General features: G+C 27.9%; 2 protein-coding genes across 2 annotated transcripts; both read right to left on the reverse strand.

Annotated features, from left to right (window-relative positions):
• Window positions 1-2,028: 2,028 nt before the first annotated feature.
• LOC123299106 (beta-alanine transporter) lies at window positions 2,029-6,472 on the reverse strand. Its single transcript, XM_044881335.1, has 9 exons — window positions 6,321-6,472; window positions 4,565-4,785; window positions 4,316-4,508; window positions 3,923-4,021; window positions 3,427-3,586; window positions 3,112-3,361; window positions 2,661-3,040; window positions 2,356-2,534; window positions 2,029-2,283 (listed from the first exon to the last, which is right to left on the reverse strand). Exons 2-9 carry the CDS (start codon window positions 4,771-4,773, stop codon window positions 2,065-2,067), a joined length of 1,689 nt encoding a protein of 562 aa, XP_044737270.1. The 5' UTR covers window positions 4,774-4,785; window positions 6,321-6,472; the 3' UTR covers window positions 2,029-2,064.
• Window positions 6,473-9,472: 3,000 nt separating this feature from the next.
• Window positions 9,473-15,418, reverse strand: LOC123298764. Its single transcript, XM_044880861.1, has 4 exons — window positions 15,410-15,418; window positions 12,189-12,268; window positions 10,751-11,271; window positions 9,473-9,780 (listed from the first exon to the last, which is right to left on the reverse strand). Exons 1-4 carry the CDS (start codon window positions 15,416-15,418, stop codon window positions 9,473-9,475), a joined length of 918 nt encoding a protein of 305 aa, XP_044736796.1.
• Between the last annotated feature and the right edge of the window lie 10,279 nt (window positions 15,419-25,697).

Raw genomic sequence — 25,697 nt, forward strand, 5'->3', positions numbered from 1 at the left:
ATCTGGTCTAAAAACTAAAAAAGTGACGTGTAATTGTTATTGTTATTAACCTTTTTCTTTTTATATAATTCTAATTTATGAAAATTTCAAATTTATAATAATATATTAATTAATTAAGGTACTATTATGTAATAATAATATTTTCAAATAAAATATAAAATTTTTTGCGATCTTTATTTTTATTGTCTTTGCACTTTATAAGAAGTTTTAATTTCAGATGTGGACATTTTAAATTGGGAAATTTGGGACGATGATCCCGCTATTTGTTTTATGTTTAAATAAAGTGATTTTTATGTTTCCTATAAACAATTCTTTTTAAAAATGAAATGCAATTCTATAATTTTCGTTTGATGACATGGTCCTTCAAACGTTTTGATTATAAATGTGTAATAAAATATACTAAAAAAATAAACGGAATATTAATTTGAAGAACGATAAATTCTCTGCAAAAAGGTTGTTACCAAAATTTTTGCTCAGAAATCGAGTAACGAGCGATTGAAGTGTTGGGGTTGATGGCTCATATCGAATTTGTCACATTGTCCATAAAAATGTAAAAGTAGATTTGATACCATGACAAAATTTGAAAGTTAAATTAAAATTGATTAAAAAACGAAGAGGCTATAAGTATTTAGAGATTATTGCCCGCTTTTTTGAATTTGTTTTTTGAAAATGAAATTTTTTTTTATATAAGTAAATAAAAATCGTTATACATTTTAAATTTGTTTTATTTTTAAAAATTTTCTAACCTATTTCTTCTTTCAGAGCAAAATTATCAATTAATTAATAATTATTTAATAAAGGTAAGTTAATTATATTAATAGTTAATGTATTAAGTTAATTATATGATAATAAATAAGCTGGGTGTCTTAGTGGTTATGGCACTTTCCTCTGAAACCAAGGTACGCTGATTCGTATCCTGGTGTGGTTAACATTTTTACTTTCAATGAAATGAATTTTTTCTGATGTTAAAAATTATCCCTTCCTTTTTTGGTTAAAATTATCTATATAACCCGCCCTCTTGCTATAAATTTCAGTTATATATATGTCATAAATCACTATTCTGTCAAGGGGTGGGAATTTAAATAGCCATAAATATATCTTTAAAAGCCACTCTTTAAAATCATGTTCTCCTATTACAAAATATAAAAAAATTTGTACCAATTTTGTAATGGGTTAGCTATGCTACTAAAATTTGAAACTTTTTTAATAGGAGAACATGTCATATAGTTTATCTCACTCATATTCTCCTATTACAAAATATTAAAATTTATATTTATAAAATTCCTATTTATAAAATAAAATCCCTCGTTAACTAAAATTTGAAATTTTGTAATAGGAGAATATGTTATTTAAAAAAAAAATTAATTGTGTTAGTCCCACTTACCTACTTATACTATAAATCACTCTTCTGTAAGGGGGTGGGAATTAAAATAATATAAAATATATCCCTCTCTCTTACTTATTTGTCGCTTTTGGTTCTCATAACAATTATCTAAAAAATGACCTTATCTCGGCATAATAATTTATTTAATTAAAAATTAATCGGGACCAATCTAGATACGAACCGAGGTACTCTGTAACCGTAGGAGATTGGGCTAGCCACTACTCTAACTTCGACATATTAAACTTATCAATAATGTAATATAAATACATTTTGTTAAGTATTATTTTGGATTTTGTTGAACATGGTTTGGACACCCACAAAAATTTATTTTCGGATTAATTAATTATAATCTTTTTTAGTCATCATCTCCATTATACGAATATCTTCTTTAAAGTTGTGAGATAGATCATCGCTAAGAAAGAATCTCATTTTTGTTATTTTCAAAATTTAATTTTTAATTTCGTTGATGATTAGGAATAAATTAAAGAATTTAAAAAAAACTAGAGATGATGATACTAAAATACTTTGGGAGTCTAGACTAAAGACTAAGGAGATGGTTTCTAATCTGGTTTCTAAGCTGTTTAATCAGGTTGAAAAATAACATAATAAAATATCTAATAATACATTTATTAACTCGTATTTATAACAACATAAACAAATAAGTATAATATCCACAATTTTCAAACAGCTGTCTCTTCGCTCTTCATTTTTAATTTATTTTCTTCTTTTTGGTCACGAGTATTGCATAAATTCATACAACCTATACCAATTTTTTCACCGTCTGCTAAACTTTGAGGTAATGTTTGACCTAATGTTTCTGGTAATAAAAGACTGCTTATTCCACCAGCTATTAATAATACACCCATAATCAACAAAGGTAATATTAACATTTCTCCACCCTAGTACAAAGAATATTAGAGAGTATAATTTATTGCAAGAATGTGGTATAATAGTGTAAAACAAATGCTTACCAAATAATTAACTAGTGGAATAAAAATTGGTCCAAGCATTCCCAGCACAGAACTCATACTCATTCCTAAGCCTCTTACAACAGTAGGATATAGTTCTGAAGCCATTAAAGGCAATACTACAAAAGATGACGAAATACCCATTTTTCCAATGCAATATAATGCAAGCGTTATTTCGGAATCTAAAATAAATGATTCTAAATTAAAATTTGGTCTAAATGTTTATTCTTAATCAGTTAAAAAAGGTTAAACAAACAAACATATTTTCGAATTCATATAATAATAGAATAGAAATAGATAGATCTCACCATTTTTTACTAAAAATGTTGCCAAACAAGCAACTCCACCAATAATCATGCTAGCACATAACGTCCATCTTCTACCAATCCAATCCATGGCAGGCCATAAGAATATATAAGTTGGTAATTCAACAGCACCAGCCAAAAAAAAGTTTAGGAATTCATCTCCACCTAAAGCTGGTGCATAATATGACAATCCAACGTACACGCTTGTGTTAGTAAACCAAATAAATGTGATTATTAATGTTTTTTGACATAAATTTGGCGTTTTAAATAAATCTAATACACCGTAATGTTGTGTATCACTCTTCTTTGATAATAAACGATCAGAATCGTATTTACGTTTTAACAGAGTTAAGTAATTTGGCGGTAAACGTGTTTTATTCATTCTGAAAAGATTAATATCTTCCGTTATAGTGAAATTAATAAGTTCCGTTTTTTTATCAAGTATGACATGTACCTTGCTATTTTCCTAAATATCTTATCTGCTTCTTGGAATTTTCCTCTTGCCAATAACCATCGTGGACTTTCCGGTAAAGCCCACCAAAATAAAAAGAATGATACAAATGGAAGTGTGGTTGATAATGCTAATAATCTCCAATCGCGTATAGCCCAAACGAGAATCGCTAAAAGAATTAGTGCCAATGAATAAGCAATATTAATTAATATCGTACATAGTGTTCTTTTTTTAGTTCCAACCAATTCGATAGCTAAAACAATTTCAATTTAAAGTTGTAAACAATTTTTAAGTAACAACAGTGTCAAATATATTTACCTAACACATATGGAGTTCCTAAAATTGCTGGTACTGTAAACCCTACACCAATTCTAAATATGAGCCACGTTGTATAATCTCTTGCAAATGCGGTTGCTATGCCGAAAAAACATTGGATTGCCAAATATATAAAAAATGCTGGCCGTCTACCTAGACTGTCCTAAGACATATATTTAGAAAAGGAAAATGAAAATATCACAATAATAGCTACGAAATATTGCAATAGACGAATTTGGCCACTGCTAGAATTTTTTACGCTTGCAAGTTCATAGGAGCTTCAGAGTACCAAAAGAAAATGAAAGAAAAGAGTTTTGTTAAGTACATTAAGTTTAAATATTACCTTTTCTAACTTTTTTATAATCCTAATAAATTTTCTCTCTATGAAACATTTTCAATTTCTTTTGTGCACTCGTGGGGTCCCTATTCGATGCAGGGCTCCTAGGCAAAGTGGCCGCGTACATCTACTGCGAATAAGAATAGTGAATTCTCAGCTTACTTGCACATATCCAAATATGTAATTTCCAACAAGACCTCCAACTCCAAACAACATTAATGCCAAGGTCAGGTAAAATTTTTTATCACAAACTAAATTCCACTAAAAAATAAACTTTTTAAGTAAAAATGATATTTTCCAAGTCGCTTGAAAATAGAAATATGTAGTCTGCTTATATGAAAATTGGGTAATAAATCTAGAATTGGTTTCGTTAGAAAATTTCGTCCTTCCTGTTCCAATAATAACGGTTAACATTAAATTTCATTGTTTCGTCTCGCTTCATATAGTTAGATAGATCATATTATAATAAGAAATCCAACATCATCGGGAAATCATCCTGTATTTGAATCTACAGAGCTTAAGGAGAATAATCGCTTTGCGGTTTTGATTTCTTACCTCAGTAACTACGGTTGAAATATAATCACTTCTATCAAAATGCCATCCATGATCACAGAATTTAGTTGGCGTATCAAAAGGGACATTAATAAATTGTTGAAGTCCACTCAATTTCGATAACGTTGAATAATTTCGCACATAAACATTACATTCATTGGGTTTCCACGTACCATCTTTATTTTCGAATGGAATACTAATTAAATTTTTTTATGTTAATACAAATTTTTTATTTTTAAAATGATAAAATACCTAATATTGATAACATGATTCATATGATTTTGAACCCATGGATCTAATTCTGGCACACGACACCAATGTGGCGGTACAGCAGCCATAAATAGTTGATCATATGCATGAAAACCGCATGGTAAAACACCCGGAAGTAGAATGAGCCAAACCACAAGTTTTTGATAACGACCCCATTCTCCAATTTCGGCTAAGACATCATCCATATCCATATTGATATATCTCTATAAGTGTTATCAAAGAGAAAATAAATGAGAACATCTAGGATTTTTCGAAAAAAATTACGATTTTTGTCCTAATTTCCTAGCTAATTCATACTGATGATGACTATTTGGTAATCGAAATACATATTTATATAATACAAAGATTGATCTAGAAGATTAGGGCAAACATCTATGAATGATAATTAATTAAAAAAAAATTAAAATTTTAAAATATTCTAGGATATAGCACGCAAAAAAATCCATGAATCCTAACTTTCTGCCACGTAGTATTTAAGCTTCTGAGTCGATGTGGAGCATTTTATCTCAAGGCACTCTCAAGGTATATCTATATATACATGGCAGATCGGCCATTTTCTAGATAGAGAGAGGTGTAGAAATCTGGGGAAAAAAGTGGACCCTAACCATCTGGAAAAGTGGATCAATCCAAAGTTAAAATTTTTTATCATCCTTTACCGATTTGTGAACTGAACATATGAGAATAGTTATTCTTTAATTCTTAATAAAAGTTTGAAAGCGTACATGGGGTTCGAAAACTTTTTTGTAAAAAATCTAATAAAAGCACTTGAAAGCATATTAATTTTCAATTTAAAATTTTCGCGTTTCTTGTACGAGCTTTTTTGACCAAGTTGCACGCTGTGAAAATCAAATTTATACTATTGAATTTAAACTGTTATATCACTTAGAAATATTTCTTACCACATTTAAACGCTAAAAATTTTTCATATCATTCCATTAAGTTTAGCCAAAAATTTTTGTTTTAAAAGAAAAGCACATCATTTCGCGAATTTAACTTTTAAACAGAAACATTGTTGGGTAATGATTTTTTGATTTGCGTTAATACAAGGCTTTTGTATTGTTCTGTGAGTATGAGACGCTAATTATCATCATAAAAAATTTTAAATTGATCGGTAATAGCTCTTCCATTTACTTATATATAAGATGTTTTTTATAATAATAAGTCGAAAACTAAGTTTTATCGAAAAAATGTTAAAAAAAGAAATTATACTTTTTCAAGGCGCATATCTTACGCGGGCTTTTATGATCAATCAAGAGCTCAATATGCTTAATTTTTTTAAATTAATTTTTAATTAATTAATAGAAAGTTGAATATATAATAAATTGCTTAGACAGAAATTGAATCCGAAAATCTACCATTAAATCTAATAATTTAAAATTTTTCTTGGAAGTCTTTTTTTTCGATAAAACTATTTTTCGTATTCTTTTTATATGCTAAAAAAACATCTTGCATGAATTATGTTTTAATTTTTAGAGCAAAAAGCTTCTGTCTTAAAAAGTTTTTATGCTTAAATTTTTAAGTAAAAACTAAAATTCGGATGAACATAATAAAATCGTGGAAGCGATTAGAAGAAATTGGTTTATCTATATAAAAAATGGTGGAAGCGATGGGAATAATGGGAATAATATTGTATTGATGTGCGATTTACACATTATGTCTAACAAACAGACAGACAGATAAGATAAAAATAAAATGTTAAGTTAATATAAAAAGTTAACGATAAAAATTAAATAATCACCTGCAGTCGGCACTAGGTATCACTGATTATAAATTTCGTTAAATTATAACGACTAACACAAAAATTAATTGAGGTTCATTGATAAGTAATTTGTATTAACAAATAATTTAAATTATTAGCTACTAGAACCGAAATTGAACCAAAATAAACAATTATTCTAACTTGATTTGACTAAATTTTAAAGAAATATCTAAAGGTACTCAAACAAAATCTGTATGTTGACTACAATAAATATTTTTGTATTCTAAAAATTTAATGATATCAATCAACTAAATTAAATTAATTTTTTCATTTTTTCAATTAATCACTGTATACAGTACAATTTATAAAGTTTAAAAATAATTTTATCCCAGCATATGGTCAAGTCTTGGATGGTGATCGATGCTTAAAGGGTTCTATATTTTTACTTCAATAATAAGAGCTTTGGACATCAAAATATCATACATCATGAAGAATGTTTGAAACACGAAAAAAGCAGAAGTTTTAGAGATAAAAGAAGCAGCCAGGCTAATTCAATTAACATGTGCAAAATGTTAAATCAGTAGAAAATGTTAAAATTTACCCAACAAAATTTTGAGTCTCAAGAGCCACAAAAGGAGGATTGCAAAAAACAAGACAGTAAAACGAGCATACTTTACCATATTGTTTTTTGAGAGATTTAGAGGAAGCAGAAATGGTAAAGGTAAAAAAATAATGAATTTAGCACAAGACTGGAAATATTTCAAGCTAAAGGAAAAGAAGATGTGTTTTAGATAAGTTCACGATCGATGAACCACAAATCAAAAAGAATTTCACTTCTTTAGGGTATTTTTGTTTGCTGATTACAAATGCTTTATTACACAATCATAGAATCAGCGACTTACAAATTTATATTACACAATCATAGAATCTGTGTAATAAGACATTTGATTCGTAATCAGCGGCCAAAACTACTTCCTAGAGCAAAGTTTGGACGACAAATCCTTAGTTTGTCAATTTTGTGCCAAAAGAGGGAAATTCTTGACCAAAAATAACACGGTTTTCGGAATATATGAGAGAATCTGTTAATCTGACATCAGATTCATAATCTGTAATCAAAAATACCTCCTAGATAACAGTTTGGACGATAAGTACTTAATTTTTCGGCGAGTCAAAAATGTCCCAATTTTTCGTATTCGGATTCGGTGTACAACGGATTCGTATTCACCGATCAAAAATACCTAAAAATTTTGACTGTTTTAAGCAAAAAAAAGCATTTCAAAAATATTTGAACTACATATATCACTTGCTGGGACCAAGATATTTTTAGCTTGAGCAGCTGTTAAATCTCTTTTGCTGAAAATAACATAGTTATAAAAAGGAATTATTATTTAAACTATTTAATTTCAGATGAACAGTTTTTTTGACTACAGAATCGTAGAAAATGTACTTACCTATATAGAATAAATTCATTTCGAAATATTTTATATTCCATTAATTGAATTAATTATATAATTATTTAATTTATCCAAGTTCGAATCTTTTGTACGTTATTTTAAAACACTACCGTGTAGTTATTTATGTATGTTCCTACGATTTAAACACAACAGGAAGAATTGTACTTAATAATAAATTCATATAATTAATATTCATAATTAGATTTTATTCGCAAGTTCACTTACGAATAAATATAGTAGAGGATCTAATCATAGTCCAAAATCCAACTCGATCAAAATTTAAAGTCGCCAGATACCGTTAATAAGAAACCATAGTAATTTCCAACAATACTGTTCAAATATATGAACTGTCTATTTTTCCCCGCTTTCAAAAGTCGCAACATAAACTGTTACGATGGTTGTCGTTGTTAGTTATTTTATCTTACTTAAGGCCTTTTATCAAATCAAAAAAGCGGTCATACTAGCCGTTAACTGTTTTTGGGAGAGATGAGCATTAAAACGGGCGTAAAGTGGACAAGTGACCCACCATGATCTTTATTTTGCAATAACTTTTGACTTATAATAGGGAGCCATTAGATGATTTGTGTAATAATTTGAGTGCGTCAGATTAACATATGAGGGGTGCCTGGGACCTTTCTTAGTACCTCCACCAAAACTTTGCCCTAAATATGGGGGGACGCGTATATGCTAAAAAATGTAGATTTTAATAATCTGAAAAAATTTTGATCGCGCCCGAGTTACTACGGGTGACGCAACTTTGCAAGCCTCCCATATTCTTGCGTCACGTTTAAATTATTAAATTATTGAAATGTACATTTTTTAGGATGTCTTACCACCATATCTTAATCTGACGCGCTCGAGTTAATTCACGTTAATTAATATAGCAATTTTTTTTTTACTAATCTGATTATCTTCCATACGCCTAGCCCCCATATTTAGGGCTAATATTTAGAGAAGGTACTAAGGAAGGATCAAGGAACCCCTCATAAGTTAATATGACGCGCTCAGTTACTACACAAATTTCCTCTTGGATTCTCATATTACTAGAAGAGATTTTAGAAATATTCGAAATTTGCTTGGTTTGAAATTGTAGTATCTATAAATATTTTAATCCAAAATTTTGCTAGCAAACTTGGAAATATGAAAAAATGTGTTTTTTATTTTATAAAAAATTAATACTGCGACTTGAAAGTGAAGCATTCCAAACTTCAATAATCAGCGGGTCAAAATATTAAACAACCGCCCTTGGCTTGTACTATTTATTTCAGTTTAAATTTATGTAGGTACAGAATGATATAATCGGAAAAATAGACCCCGAAAAAATAGACCGTATATTTTATAGATCCGGAGTATATAACAATAATTAAGAGTTGGTTCAGCTTAGTTTGTCGACAATAGACTAATAGTGGCTAGATTCTGAAGTTTTTTTCAGTCTATTTTTTCGGTTTCGGTCTTAATTTTTTCGGGTCTATTTTTTTCTAAATCCGTACAGAATGTTTGATTATCCAATGTTTATTATTAGAAAAAAAATACATAATACAATACAATATTTTTTGCAAGTTTTACTTTTTTATTGTATTTTCTTTTATATTGAAAGTTATTTAAAAAAATTAACTTTATTAAATTTAAATATTTAATTAATTTGTTATTTTTGAACATTTATATTCTATAGGGACCATTCACTTTTTTTACTTGTAATTGAACAAATATTATTTATTATTTTTAATAATTTTTTTTTTAATTAATAGGAAAATGTTGCTTGCAGTTTTCTAGTACATTTTTCTCTAATGATGAACTACTTTGCATATCAATACTAAATAATGATTCACTATCGTAAAATGTTTGAGTTTTATCTTGTAAAACAGTTATTGTTTTGTTATCAGCTATTTTTGTTATATTTTCATTAATCATTAATTTAATCGATTTTGTTAAATTTTTTGAATCTAGCAACATTGTATTTTCAATCTGTTCATCGAATATTGATATTGGTGGGGATATAGATACTGGAGGAGATGATGGCCGGGACGGTAATGACGATTTATTATCTGCAAAAATTTGATTTTTATTATTACATATTGCAGGTCCGTAACTAGGGCGTGGCGTAGGAGGCACCGGAAATAAGGCGCAAAACAAAACATATGTTTTATACGTAAGTTAGTAAAGAATCATGTAAAAGGCGCTTATTAATTTACAATGTTATAAATATCATAATTTGCTGATAGCTTTTTTTGAATTCTGAATACGTCACAAAGTTCAAAAATTCGATTTTCTTGATAACACAGGCAAAATTGATCCTCTTTTATTGGAATTTTTTTTGAAACCCCCAATTTTGGGTCATTCATTTAAGATGCGATGTCAGTTTTTCGCTAGCTATCACTTATGTGTCAAATTTCGGGACTAAGACTCCATATTCGTGAAACCTATTAGAGCTAGATTAATTTTGATGTAATAGAGCAATATAGCATTATCAAAATTGGATAAAATTTGGATGTAATAGAGCAAAATTAAATTTTTTAGATTCTGATGACGTCATAAAGTTAAATATTCGAATATCTTGATAACACATGCAAATTTGATCCTATCTTATTGGAATTTTTTTGGAAACCCACTAATTTTGGGTCATTCTTTTAAGATGCGATGTCAGTTTTTCGCTAGCTATCACTTATGTGCTCCATTCGAGGACCAGAACTCCACATTCTTGAAACCTATTAGAGCTTAGGGTTAATTTTGATCACAAATTTAAAAAGTGTAACCCAAATTTAGTAGGATTACATACTTGGTTTATCAAAATTTCTAAATTGTACTATTTTATTTATCTTATTAATATAATAAGAATTCCACGGGAACGAGATTTTCCGGGAAGAATATTCTATGTTATTTTTTGGGTTTCTTGCTATCTTTGTGGATAAGAATCAGGCCGAGATCGAGTTCCGTTTTTATATGAAAAAAGGGTAAACAAGAAAATTAATAAAATGAAAATGAGAAAAGTTTACAAAGAAAAGATAGTTAACCAACCTATAATTTTATAATCGTCACGTGTTTCTTTATGCGTAGATAATTTTCGATTGACTTCATCTTTAATTGATAACATATTATTATAAATACTTGTACGTTTACTATCATCCCCACAACTGGACGGTACAACACTTTGCTTTGAATTCTTTTTGATGATGTCAATATTTAAGTTTAAATTTGAGCGTATCGTACGCCAACGTTCTTCTAAATCTTTTAATACTTTTGTAGATTTATCATTATCTTTATCTGCAGTTTCTTCATTGTCTTTCTCATTCTCTTTTTTAGGAATCTCTTGTAATGCTGTATCATTTATATCATCTTTTGGTGTATCTTTAACATCTTTTCGTGAATGATTTAATAATGAATTTTCAATAGCTGGTATTATTTGTGCCATTGTATATTCTAAATTAACTAAATCCCAATGTATATTTGATAAATCATTACGTAAATCTAAATCAATAAAATGACTTTGTTCTTCAGTTAATTTTTTTAATACTTCAAGTAAGGAATATAATCTAGAACTGAAATTATTTAAACAATGTTTATTAATTCTTGCATTTCTTTTATCTTTTATGCAATATGTATTGCATATGAGATGCTTTATAAATAAGTATACATATGATGTATTCACGTTCAGATGTATTTGTTGTTTTGTATAAGGTAAATCGGATACTTCATGCGTGGTTTAATAAATTATTTTACGCTTTACGATATTTTTAGACCATTTGATTACATTTACGTCATACAAATTATTATAATATTGCCTAGCATACGATATTTTTAGAGCTTTTTATTACATTCACGTCATACAAATTGCCTAGTTGACTACACAGTTGACTGATCGTTAAACGTTAAAAAGTAATTTAAGGGCTGTCAAGGTTTCCTCATTACCTCTCATTAGCAGATCATTAGATATGCCCTTTTGGGATCTACATTATACAGGGTGCAAAAAAATTCGTAAGCGGCTATGTAGTGCCCAATTCAACACATCTAAAAATCTTAAAACAATCTTATAATCTTTTGCAAATTTTATAACAAAAGAAAATAAATAATAATCATAAATAGTGGTACAAATATTTTGTGTAGAATTCTTTGAAGATTATTTTTAACTTCCCGACGAAAAAATTGGTATGTTATAGATTTGACCGCTGTGCGTGACTGCCTGTCCCGATTTTGATTTTTTTTTGCCTGCCCAGATTTTGTTTGATACGATTCTGGCCCATACTCATATTATTATTGAACATCTATTAAATGCTTGATTCAACTACAGTAATTTTTTCATATGATTAATTCATACAGAAATATGAGACTCTTTTTGACTATTTTAAACGTTGTGTCCCGAAACTGGTTTTAGAAGGTTCCACTCATTTGAACTTAATTAGGATGACAATGCATCGCCCTGTATTTTGAGTTTCAAGAAATGCGAGGGGCCCTTTACATCTTTTCTCGTAAAATGGCAAATTGATTACGATTTAATTCATTTATTGCTGCCAATATAAATAAACTATGCTGACCTACCTATAAATTAATTCTTTTTCAAATTTATAAAGTTTTTCTTTAGAAATACAATTCTTCTCAGATTGACAATGAATATACCATAAAACATACATTAAGCAAAGCACTAAAATAGAGTAAAGAATAGAACCATACTCCCCCAACTGTTCAAATAATATTTTTGGCATAAGAAGAGTCAAATAAGAATTTAACATTATCACTGTTTTTTAGTTAAACTATTTTAGGTGTAGAAAATATGTATCCAAAGAATTTTTGAATTTTTAAAAATTTTTACGAAAATATAAATAAAAAAATGTAAACCTAAATTATAATTAAATGCAAATTTTAATGTCAATATACCATTTGTTTTTATTTACATATAATAATTTGCGTATTCGTTGGTTGCGTAGTCATGGTAGGGGACAATAAAATCGATGCCAGCGCTTCCAGTGAAAATTTTTGGCGATAAAGGAGGCTGTTATGACTAATTTGCAATTCTTTACATGTTAATGTTATCGAAAATGTCAAATTAAAATTATTGAAAAACACTAATTAATTAAACTTAATGCATTAAAAATTGTGAAAAAAAGAAATCAAATTACATAAATATTATTTTCAAATGTAAATTATCATAATTATTTATTTAAATTTGTGAGACAATAATATTAAATTTTTAATGTAAGTCATAAATGCAATCCATACAATTATATATGCATCCATACAATTCTATAATTAAAGTAGTGTATCGTTACCATGGAAACGCTTCCAATAAAACTCACACACGGTGCGAATAGGTAAATTTTGTCTTTATTAAAATACTTTAAATAGTTTATTTTTCCGAAAGTGGTTGTCATGACCTTTGAGCCATTGTAGCTGCCTGCCCTTCATTCACATTTAGAAATTTTTCACAATTTATCTAATTTTATTTCCCCTTTCCTTCTATCTCGAAAATGATCGCTCTGCCATATATATGTCCTATGAGAGAAAAAGCTCCACATTGACCTGAGCTTATTTACCACGCGGCAGAAAGTTAAGGTTCATGGATTTTTTTACGTGCCATATCCTAGAATATAATCGAATAGAAAATATAGGGTTCATTAAAATATTATGATGTCGGCCAGACACTGACTCTTAGACCACATTGGATTCTACGCTGGTCGATAACGTAGCTATGAATTTTTATAATTTTTAGAGTTTATACTATATACACATAGAATTAGCCTTTATTTTAAAACCAGTTCTTAAATTGAAGATTTATTTAATTTTAATACATATTTTGATTTCTTTTGTATGTATGATGCATAAAAATCAATATCCGGGAAAACATCTTTGTATTTAAATCTGTTATTTTACATAATGATTAGACTGAACACTATTAAAAATCTTAATAATTATTAATGTTATTTGATTCTATTTAAGGTAGTACGAGCGCCAAGGAAAGTTTAGACTTGTGGTTGAAATTATTTGAACGTTATTTTCAACTTTGATGATGAATTTTGTTATAAATTCATTCAACTAAATAATTAAAAAAAAGAAGATCTTCGATTTTTTGTGAAGTTATTTTTATTCTACTATTCGATTAGGTAGGTTTGATGGATATATGAAAGATATTTTTGCGAATTTCTGAATTTGGAATCGTCATATATATACAAAGTCAAAAGTTAGATTTTTGGAAGAAAATTCGCTAAGAAGTGACTTATGTGCAAAAAAAAATGGATTATTTTAGGCGTAATTATTGTAGTTATAGCTCGTATTTATACAGAGGTAAGAATATTGAAAATAATTATTATAAAGTGTTGATTGTTTATTTAGAAAAAAAAACCGGCTATATTTTGTCTCACCTTCTGTACCTCTTAAATGTTTTTTTGTAAGTTGTCAAACACAGAAGATTTATCGTCACTGTTTATTATTATAGACCGTGAATCCATAATGAAGTGGAATTTCAATGATTCTTTTTGTTTGGAATTTGGAGAATTGATAATAGTCCACTAGCCCACGTACAAAAAGTTACTGATTAGTGATTACATTACTTTTGAGATATAGTATGCGTGTCCTTTATGTCCTTGCGGAGAAATTTTTTTTCACGAGACTGAGTGACGTACATTACTTTTGAGATATTGTATGCGTGTCCTTTATGTCCTTGCAAAGAAATTTTTTTTCACGAGGCTGATGGAAAATTTAGCCCAACGTTTAGTAAACCGGAGTGTTCGTTGACCGATGCCTTAAATATGGCAATTCTGAGTGACGATTGGTAACCACCCTGTTATATTAAAATTTAAAAATCGGGAAAAACTATTTTAATTTGTTATTCGATTATCTATCTTTCAGTTGGGTAGAATAACAAAAAATCCCATATCTTTGAAATTTGAAGCTTGGGAGCGCTATCATAAATTTTCCGCGCTACCTAAAGCCCTGATGAATATAACGCTCCGCTCCCGAAATTTTTTTTTTAATGTAAGACGCTGACCACAATAAGCGCATAAAGAAGACATTTACGAAGTCTCAACGGTGATGTAATCAGTAAGATTTTATGGGCATGGGCCAGCGTTAAAGATAAGTTTGAAAATACAGAAAAATGTGACTTCAAAAACAGCATTTGCCATAAATGCTGATTTATGGAAATAGAGTTTTTCCCTAATATTTTTTTAATGCCTGTCGTTTGTATTAAAAAATAATTTTTGAAGTTTGCAGCTGCCGAAGAGGTTGTAAAATGAAATGCGAATTTATTGTATAATTCCTGCGATTAGTTTGTGCGTATTGTGCTATTAATAATGTTCGTTAACCATAAGTGGCTGCCCATCAAATTCTACACAAAAAATTTCTTGTTTTTAAACCCTTCCCCTTTTTTTCGTCACGTTGTGTCCCATTTCCGTAGCCACCCTGGAAATATGACGTCACAATTTTTAGATCTCCTTTAAATAATCAAAAATTTACAAAAAATGAATAAGCTAAGAAGAATAAGCCAATAAATTAAAATGAAATGGTTTCTTTCTCTCCCACTCTGTTTCGAACGTTACGTTTCCTTGAAGTTTTTTTCCATTATGTCACATTTCGTTACGCTAAACAATGCTATCCCACTCTATTTGCGTCACGTATTTTATGAAAAAATCCATTTTCCAAAATTGATCACTCGATCCAATTACTTTTCTTTATTACTAAACTTACCTTAATCATTCCTCCAAACGATGGATAAAAATAATCGTAGAAATTTCACTTCATTATGGGCTCACGATCTATTATTTGTATTTGTGATGTACAATTGTTAATTTAAATTTTTTTCCTAAATAAATATCTGATTAATTTTTTTTGGGCAGTTTTGTTACAAGTAAATAACAGTAATAAGACAAGTATTGATAGTGCCCCCCTCTAAATAAATATGTAAGATGTATGTGTATGTGTGTGGGGCTCAGCGCCAATCTCTTCATCACGTATTAGACCTGGTTTTCACAGCTTCCACCTGCCGTTTACATAAAACTTTCAATTGACATATAACATTGGTTCTTTTATATTTATTTTATTTCGATTAAATTTTTTTTTTTACAACTATTTATTTACTCAATTTATTAGTTTATTGTGTATTAAAATTATCCGATAAACAATATTTTTTTTGAAAATATTTTTGTGAAATTATTTTAATGTGCTTCGATAAATCAAGGATTATTGGTTTTTTAAAAATTGTGTGTGCGTGAATTTTTTAATAATTAGTGATTTAAGAAAAAATTAAATACATTTTTGTAAAATTTTTGTGTTTTTTTAATAATTAGTAATTTATTAAAAAATAGTTTTTTAATTTACATAGAGGTTTTATAAAAATTAATAAAAAAAAGGTTTAACGTTTATTTAAATTAGTAAATAAATTTACTTTTTGACATTAAACAAGGTATTTGTTTGTTGTTTTTTTTTACAATGTTAAAAAATTAATTTTAATTTAACTCGAAAAACAAGTTTCTTATTTTATTATTATATAAAATGACTAGTTTTTTTTTTTTACATTATTACAGACACAATGTATTTTTTTAAAACATGTTATATAATAATGTAATTATGGCACTATAATTACTCAAAAATAAAAATTATTATTATATATTTTTACTTAATTCTTTTGAGTAGTCTACTTATAAATTCATTTAAATTTATTTTCGTAATTAATTAGTAGTTTTTTTTTTTTTTTTTTTTTTTTTTTTGTTACAATACTTGTTTTTATTTTATCAATTTCATTTTTTTACTGAAACCAAATTTGATACACTGTACGCACTCGGAATAAACAATTCAGAGTTTAGGATGTCCATAAAAGCGTAAATTTGGCCTGTAGTGCAACTACTACAATAATATAGTGGAAAAAATTTCCGAATAGTTCATTGGATAAAAAACATTTTTTTTTTTGCAAGTTATAAAAAAATAAATAAAAAATTGAAAATATGCAAAAAGTTGAAATTTTTCAACTTTTCAATAGTTGAAAATAATAATAGAGGTCAATAAAAAATAAAGTAAATACTAAATTTTTTTAAAGATGGTCGAAATGTAACAGGCTAAAATCTTGGAAAATATAAAATTTTTTGCTGGATTTATGTTTTTTTTCTTGTACATGTAACAAAAACAGATTAAAACCTCCTAATCTTTCGTACAGAAACCTCCTGATAAAAATTTTATTGACTTATAAAAGAACCTCGAATGATCTTTCAAGTACTTATTTCACAAAAAAAATATTAACAATTTTTCTTAGCTAGTTGCATCAACGAGATGCTGTAAATAGCCATTTCACACGAACTATTTTTTTCATATAGAATTTAGGTAATTACCCGTTTTATAATTTTAAATTTTTAATTATTTTTTGATTTGCATAGTTGCCATTGAAAAGGCAAAGTAAAAAATAAATAAATTTATAAAAATTCACCACCGTACTTTGTGGAGAAGAATTATTGCTTATTAAAATTGCTAATTTTATGAATAATTAATGAAAGTAAAATCAAGAAATTTTTTCACCTTATGGTGAAATACGAAAAAATCCATATGTCCGATTGATTTCGAATTTGTTCTAGAACTTTATTTATTGTTACTATCAGATATCGAATTTCAATAATTATAAAACTCAAATTTCCTTATAGTTGATATATATCATTCTAAAGAATTTTGAATAGCTTTAGTAAAATTTGACTCAAAATATATGAAAATATTAGTAGGTCAAACAAATTGGTCATGGCTAAAGACAACGTGACCAAGTCACCTATGTAGTTCTAGATCTTGTATTTAAGGTATTTCCAGCATGGTATTTGCAGTTTCTATGTTAAAGCAATGGTACAATTTTTTTTTCGACAGAATTTAACGAAAAATTAAATTTAAGAATTTAATAATGCTTACTATTAATTCCCAAAGTTTCAGAAATTTTGACCGTTTAAAATGGGAAATAATTATGCCAACGTCCCAATTTCGATCAATTTACGTCAAAATTAATATCTCGAAAGTGAAAATTAATTTCTAAATTTTTTTTTTAGAATTTTATTGTATAAACATTTTTTTCTACTTTTTCTTCAATATATAATAATATCATAAAAAATAGTTGGAGAGACCGGACATTTTACATGCTTTAAATGGGACATGACCCTCAAAATCGCGAACTTTGTCTTTAAATATCTCGCGATCTAAACGGTCAAAAATTATGAAATTTTAGGAATTCATAAATAAAGCTATTATAAACCCGAGAAAAAAAATTCGGCCAAATCTGTCGAAAAGTGATTTCATGCTGGTACTACCTTAACTATTGCAGATATTCTTTTCTCATAATTATATTCTTATTTAACGATGTACGAGAGCCAGGGTAATTTTGAATAAAAGGCTTGATTTTTTTTTTGTCCGAGGTCTAAATTAATTCTGAAAATTTTAAGGTAGGTTGCCCGATTATTTTAATAAATAAATGACTTCAAAAGTAGATATATTTAATATTGATCTTATAGGAAAACTGTAGATGGATGATATATTTTCATAGATTTCTTCTAAACTAGTCAGTGGAAATTAAAAAAAAGCTAGTTAAATTAAAGGTAAAACCTAGGTAAATTATTGAAAAAAAAAAAAAACTAACTAAGGATGATAAATTAATTTTTGCAATTTTGATGATAACTTATGCTATAACTTGACAATATCAGACGAAAAGTAAGATTAAAATTTTTCGACATCTGGAGTAATTTTCAAACTATCGAAAATTGAATTTCTTTTTAATTATTTACAAAAAAAAATTTAATTTAATTTTTTGTCTACATTCATGAAGCTATAACAATATTAATATTAAGTTGAAAATAAGGTACAAATAATTTCAACCACAAGTCTAAACTTGCCTTAGCACCTGTACTACCTTAAATAAAACATTTTCTAGAATTTTTGAAGATACTTTTTTTTTAGAAAAACATCTACAAGAAAACTTAAATTTTTGTTTTAATTTCCACCGCATTGTACATTATTTATCAAAAATGCTTTTGATTTTCATTAATGATTATGTATTCTTAAGATATGATTCTGCTATTAAATTGAATTTTCTCATTGACTTCAATTTTGAATGCAGCGATTTCAAAAACTATATTTTATATTTCACTTTATCTAACAATTCCAAAAAGTGTATGGCAAATGATGTCTATAGTTAATGTTATAACGTTATGAAGATATGTAGTGCGGCTTTTAACTAAAAGTATATTGGAGAAGGTGTGTCTTATGATTCATCTTAGTAGACAGACGATCCCTTTGGGCACGCTGGTAAAAGTCCATTGTTAACGATTATTACGTTATAATTAAAAGTGCATAAGGCGATTTAAAGGAATTATAATGGAAATGATTTAATTCATTTCTGGGTCAAGGAATTCCAGTTAATTTATACATTCTTTTGCTACGAAAGCTAATTTTATTTTATTTGGACTTTTTTTTTAAATTCGTGTTTATTGGTTATGACATTTTTCGCACAATCATTGATATGGAAAACCCACATGAAACAATTAATTACTCGACAATTTGTTCACTTTTCCTTTGAAATGCTACAATATATGTACTATATTAAAATTATGAACTTTTGAGCCATTCTTTCGCTATGAAAGCTAAAATTAAGTTGTTATTTTTCACTTTTTATATATATATTTTTTCCCTGTATATATGTAATATATATTAAGGTATACTAAGTTTAGTCCCAAGTATGTAACGCTTAAAAATATTGATGCAACGAATAAAATATTGGTATAGGTGTTCATAAAATTAACTAAAGAGTCCATTTCCACTGGTCTGTCCGTACGTCCATCTGTCAACATGTTAACTCAAAAATGAAAAGAGATATCAAGCTGAAATTTATGAGATTGAGCAACATGAGTGGGACCCATTTTGTAAACCGTTAGAGATAGAACAAAAGTTTAAATGTTAAAAATGTTCTTTATAAAAAAATAAACAACTTTTGTTAGAAATAATTTTTCGTAAACGTCACTGTTTATCCATGAGGGTACAAATTGGGACAAAATTTTGGTGTTCATTTGCTCCAAAACTAAAATTGATAGGAATTTGAAAAATTGCAGAAAGCTTCAATTAGTGGTCTTACGAACGATTCTTGAAAAAAGAAAAAAAGTTGTAGAAAATACTTTTAAGTTTTCGAAAACAATTATGGCTGAAAAGCTGATATAATTGTGTTGTAGCACTGCAGACATTAAACACTTTCTATACAGGGTATTTCAACAATTAACTCAGTCAATTGTTTGTTTTCATTTCTGTAAAATTCGCGTTTATTCTTTATGGCATTCTCTCAAGCATTGATTTGCAAAAACTCACTTGAAAAATTTAATTACTCGATAATTTGTTCACTACGGTTTTTAAAAGCTACAATATTTGGTAAAACTATTAGTATTTTTGAGCCATTATCGACGCATCAACTAATATGGATTTTAATGAAATAAAACGCCTTAAGATACTTACAATAATTTCCCGAGCATAAAAATACGGGTATACCAAAATCTATAATAATGTACTGCTGATGTACTACAATACTTGCTGGTTCTCTTTATATTACGCCCTTGCTCAGTGTTTTTGGGCTAGAATTTCTTTTCTAAAATACCAGAATATGGACGCGATTTTATTGATGAAAACGGATAGGCATAAGATTTAAAAGCGAACATAAGTTGAGAAAAATAAAAAAAACTTTCATCATTTAGATCATTTTTTCTTTGATCACTTGCAGGCCTTGTTCCTCTACTTTCGCTCCTTGTTTGCACTCTTACAAGCCAATTAATATAAGAAGCAGTAATAATAAAATCGATTTGATGTCCATATTTTGTTATAAAATTAGGAACGAATTATTCGATATGATGGTCACGTGAATGATCCTCAAATCTACTGTACCGAAATTGTACGCCAAACTTGTAGTAAATACTAAAAATTTGCGACTAGCCAGTAGAAGAATCGTCGTATTTGATCTCTGCCATGATACAAATACATATACAATTTATAAACACATCTGTTGTATTTAAGTTATTAAAATATTAAAAATTAATTATATGCACAACTTGATAATGATTTATTACAAGTAATAGTTGATATTTTCTATGTTCATTAATTACTTAGTAGATCTATATAATATAATATATAAGTTCTTTATTTTAAACTTTATTAATCAAAAGATACATATATTATAATTAATGATTTAATTACGTGAATAAAATTAATATTGAAATGTACGTTTATAAAAAAAAAAATTAAAACTTACTTCTTGAAATCAACAAGATTGTTAAAATGACTGCTGTGAAAAATAAACTGGGAGATAGTGGCTCATCACCTATGAAAATTATATGAGTAAATTGATTATTTCTTAAAAATTTAAATTCGGGTCAATGCTTAATTATACGTATTATGGATTAGGCAATCGTAATTGTTCTCCTAAGAATTGTTACTCATTTCTAATTTGGTGATTGTTTCACTAGGCTTGGAGCGAAAATGAAATTTTACTGCAAATAACTAGTTCTCATAAATATCCTATATCATATTGATAATTGTACATTATTATTATTATTTTTACATATTTATCACTTAAATAATTTAATTCAAATCGTGAAATGCGAATGTATGAATAAACATTGAAAAAAAATAAAAAATAGTTAAAAAAATATTTTTTCAAAACAATTCGTTTACTTTCCCTGCACCAACACCATCTTCCACTATTCTAATATTTTACCAACTTCGCGAGCGAATTGTTCATTAATATTTAATCATTAATTCTATATTATCATGAAAATCATTATGCTTTTCTTGAGTTGAGATAGCCTTGCAACAAAAATGATCGTAAGATAAATTATTGTAAAATTTATTTGTACTATTTATTCAAATTAACAATTTACAAATATTAAAGATTCTCAAGATTTATGTTTCTCCTACCAATTGACTTTTCAATTTCAAAGCAAAATGTCTACTTGATTTAATTTTCGGATTCGTTGCAATAACTTCTCGTTAATGGGAATAGGCACTTCTCTTTAATGGAAATAGGTACTTTCCTTTAATGGGAATAAACACTTCCCTTTAAAGGGATTGTGGGAACTAAAAAAGTAAGCCTCTTTATGGCAGCTAGCAGTTCTATTCTGGATAATATAAATAATGCTCGCTAGACAGACTTCTTCTAAAAGAAATTTTTCTAAAAGGAATAATGGTGAGTTACTTAAGAATAAAAGCTTTTAAATAGAAATAATTTTATTTGAGAACTGGGGGTAATTATAAACTTTTAAAAAATTTCCAACTAAAAATCATTCAAATCTCAAGCCCAATAATCTGCATATATTTCATTTTTTAAATTGATTTTACTTCACTTCTTTCCTGACTCTGATTTTAATTATACGATATTTATAAAAAAAATCACTAAAGTTAGCTAGAAAAATAAAAAATAATTGAAAATTTCAATATGTTAAACAAATATTGTAAAGAAAAACAACGGATCGTAAACTATAGCATGACTTAGTACCAGGCTCGCTCAAGCTCCAGCTACTCACAGAACAGAATATAATCTTGTAATGGTATGAAATTTTTTTACCAAAGATAAATTCTATTCAAAATTTGAATTACTTTATAGATAATATTTGTAAGTTCGTGAAAAATTTAAGCTAGGTACTAGTAAATCTAAATTTTACTTACTTACTAAATTATCATTTTAGCAAAAAATAGAACTTTTTTTTTTTATAAATATAATTTAATGTAAAAATGTCTTTAAAGTCTAAAAAGTCTAAAGTCAGAGCTATAAAAACATAAGAACTATGCAAGTTCGTCTTCTGAAGTCGGATTCTAAGGTAAAAAACTTATTTTGCCTCCTGAGGTGATGTCATGTATTATATGACCTGATCCCCTGAGGTCATCTTCTTTTGAAAATATTGCGTTAAATATGATGATTGTTATTTGGCCTCCAATCGTCCTGAGACTGATAGGTCACTCGTTCACAAGCTCAGTTAATATTTTGATTTTTTTTTTTATAGAATGAATGTGTTGTGTATTTTTTTTTTTCAATTACATGAATTTAATATTAATGACGTGATTATTATTTTATGCATATATGTATAATTATTATTATTTTGACAGATGTTAATTTTGCTCTAATGATTGTATAGAAAAATGTAGGTATACGTAAATACGTTTGAAAGTAAAAGTAAAAACATAGGTACTTATAAATAATATACCGATTTATACAGAATGATTCGTAATTTCATTTACAGTGTATTACGGTTAATTTTTCGACAATTCTGTTAAGGCTCCATGTCGATATTATATTCACCTGTAAGGTTTCATGTCGATTCATCCCCATCTTCCGATCATTTCGTCCTCAGAAATTCATCCTTGGAGTAATCTGTCCTCATTAAAAATTATAGAAAATTTATCAGAACCGTAACACTTATGGTTAACTCGAAAGCCCTCATAATTTAAAATCCGTACAAAGCCTGTGTATTTCAATTCTAGAGCTAACGCAGTGGCAAAATAATCTGAAGGACCTTACTAATTCGACCCTCTTAGAGGCATGATCGACCCGTTAAACGTCTGAGTATTTTAATCACAAGGTTAACGCAAGGGTCAAAAGACTCGCAGGTCAGTGCGAAATCAACCCCATTAGAGGCATGGCTAATACGTCGTACGTTAAATAATTAATATAGTATTTGTGCATTTTTTATATATTTATTAGTTAAGAACCTAGGACCGAATCTGGCAATGAACGCAGGGGAAATCTACTGGTGTCAAATTATGTGGCAAAGTCCAAACCTTTGCTTACTGTGACGTCATAGATGCGACAATTAACATAGCTTTTGATTGGTTGTTGTAACTTAGAAAAATAATGATATTAGAACATAGAACTTCATGGTTTTCATTGACGCGGTAAAAGAAAGAAAGTAACGGGGAACTCTATATAATTTTGATGAAAAAATCGATGTAAATAATTTTATTTTAGTTATAGCTCCGTTAGAAATACATGCTAGTGACTTTCGCCAATGTTTATTTTGAAGATTTTTTATGAAGCCTACTTTAGCTAGCCTAAAAATATATCAACATCAAATAAATTTTCGATATTAATCGCTAAGCGCTTTCACTGAACAATCAATGACCCATAGCTCAGGATTGATTTTACTGATACAAAAGACAAACGAATCACTTTCCTTTTTTTTTATAAGCTGTTATTTGAGCCATCACATTTTTCTTGATGTCTAAATATAGGGCTTTCGAAACTTATAAAAAAAGTTTCTAAAAGTGAAAAAAAAATTTTTTAACAAAAAAAAACATTTGTTTGAACTATTTTTCTGAAAATATCATTCTTTTCGAGAAAATAAAGAAAAATTTCCACGCCTTTTTCACCTTCACATGGCTTTTGCGAATTCTCAACCGAGATAAAGTCTTATTTTTTTATTGATTTTTGGCCTATTTTGATCCCATAATCAATGCTCATTCTCAATGCTTCAACTCTGCATCATTTAAAAAAAATACTGTCCCCCAGTTTTGTCAATGTGTTCTTCTAATTCCTTTTTTTACTATTATATTCAAAAGTAAATAGGTTTTCTATACAAATCCAAGAAAAGCTAAGATAAAAGCTATTAATTCAAATAAATTTGAAATAACAGAGTTTTAAAAGGGTAGAGTTTAAGCAACATTTAGATTTGTAATAATAAAAAGTTATAAAATTGTTTATAAATCACATGTATTTGAACCTTTTTTTTTGTTTCTATAGAAACATATTCGTGTATTATAAGTCTATTCTATTACACATAACTTAATAGTTTTGATAACTTTAACAAAATAATATTTTTTTAATAAGCAAATTTTTTTTTAATTAGTAGATAGAAAATTAATAAAATAAATAGTAGTACCTATTACGTATTCAAATAATTATTAATTATTATTTATATATACACATTTAAAAAAAATATCAAATACCATTATTTCTTTTACAAATAATGAATCGTTAAAGATTTGTTATTGGAAAAAAAATTGATTTTATGTAAACTAGAAGTCATCATATATCATTTGTGAGTATTATAATGTTGTGTGCCCCCTGGTGAGGGCTGTAGACGGTAATACTGTGTTTGTGTGCGTGTGTGCACGCACGTACACATTTTTTTCGTCGTCAATATCCCGCGAATTGAAAATGATATCGATTTCATAAAGGCAATATGTTTCGAGTCGGGTGAGCTTCTTCTTAAATTATTAACCTTATCATAGAGGTGCCGATCGAAGCGTATTAACGCCAATATGATCCGAAAAGAATTTTATATCATTCGGTCGATCCGTTTCGAGTCGGGTGAGATTTATTAAAAAAATTTTTCCTGATCGGTATCGCGCGAACAAAAAATGATATCGAATTCATTGAAATGTCGACCGAGAGTTGTTATTTTTTTAAATTTTCATAACTTTTTATTATGCTGGGAAGTTATTCGGGTGGACCTCAAGGGTCGCACGAGGCACTAAGCACGGCTTATTTCGAATTTGATATTATATTTATTAAATTTAAACATGAACTTGGACGAAGCCGTTGACTCAAGCGTTATTAGGTACTTTACTAATACTAATGTCTTTAAGTTTATATAATTACTGTATTTTAATTGCTAATTATCTACAAATCATTTATAAAGAATAATAAAGGTCAAACGAATGTTTGTTTTACAGTATAAAATAAATATTAAAATTATTTTAAAATAATTTTTGCTGACTGGACAATAGCATTTTAAAGTATTTTGTTTTTCTTAAAAACTATAAATAACTAGCTTGATACTCGTTGATACCTGGGCTTAAAAGTAAAAACCACTGATGGCATGTGAGAAAAGATGGCCATGAATTATTTTGCATTTACTATTTTAAATTTTTATAGAAATCTTTAATTTATGGTTCAAAATGATGATCATAGAAACAGCAGTACACTCACTGGTCGAATAAATTTAATTTAAAAAATACATTTTTTTATATAATACATACTATATAATTT

This window comes from Chrysoperla carnea, chromosome 4 (assembly GCF_905475395.1).
Source record: "Chrysoperla carnea chromosome 4, inChrCarn1.1, whole genome shotgun sequence".
Lineage (NCBI taxonomy): Eukaryota > Metazoa > Arthropoda > Insecta > Neuroptera > Chrysopidae > Chrysoperla > Chrysoperla carnea.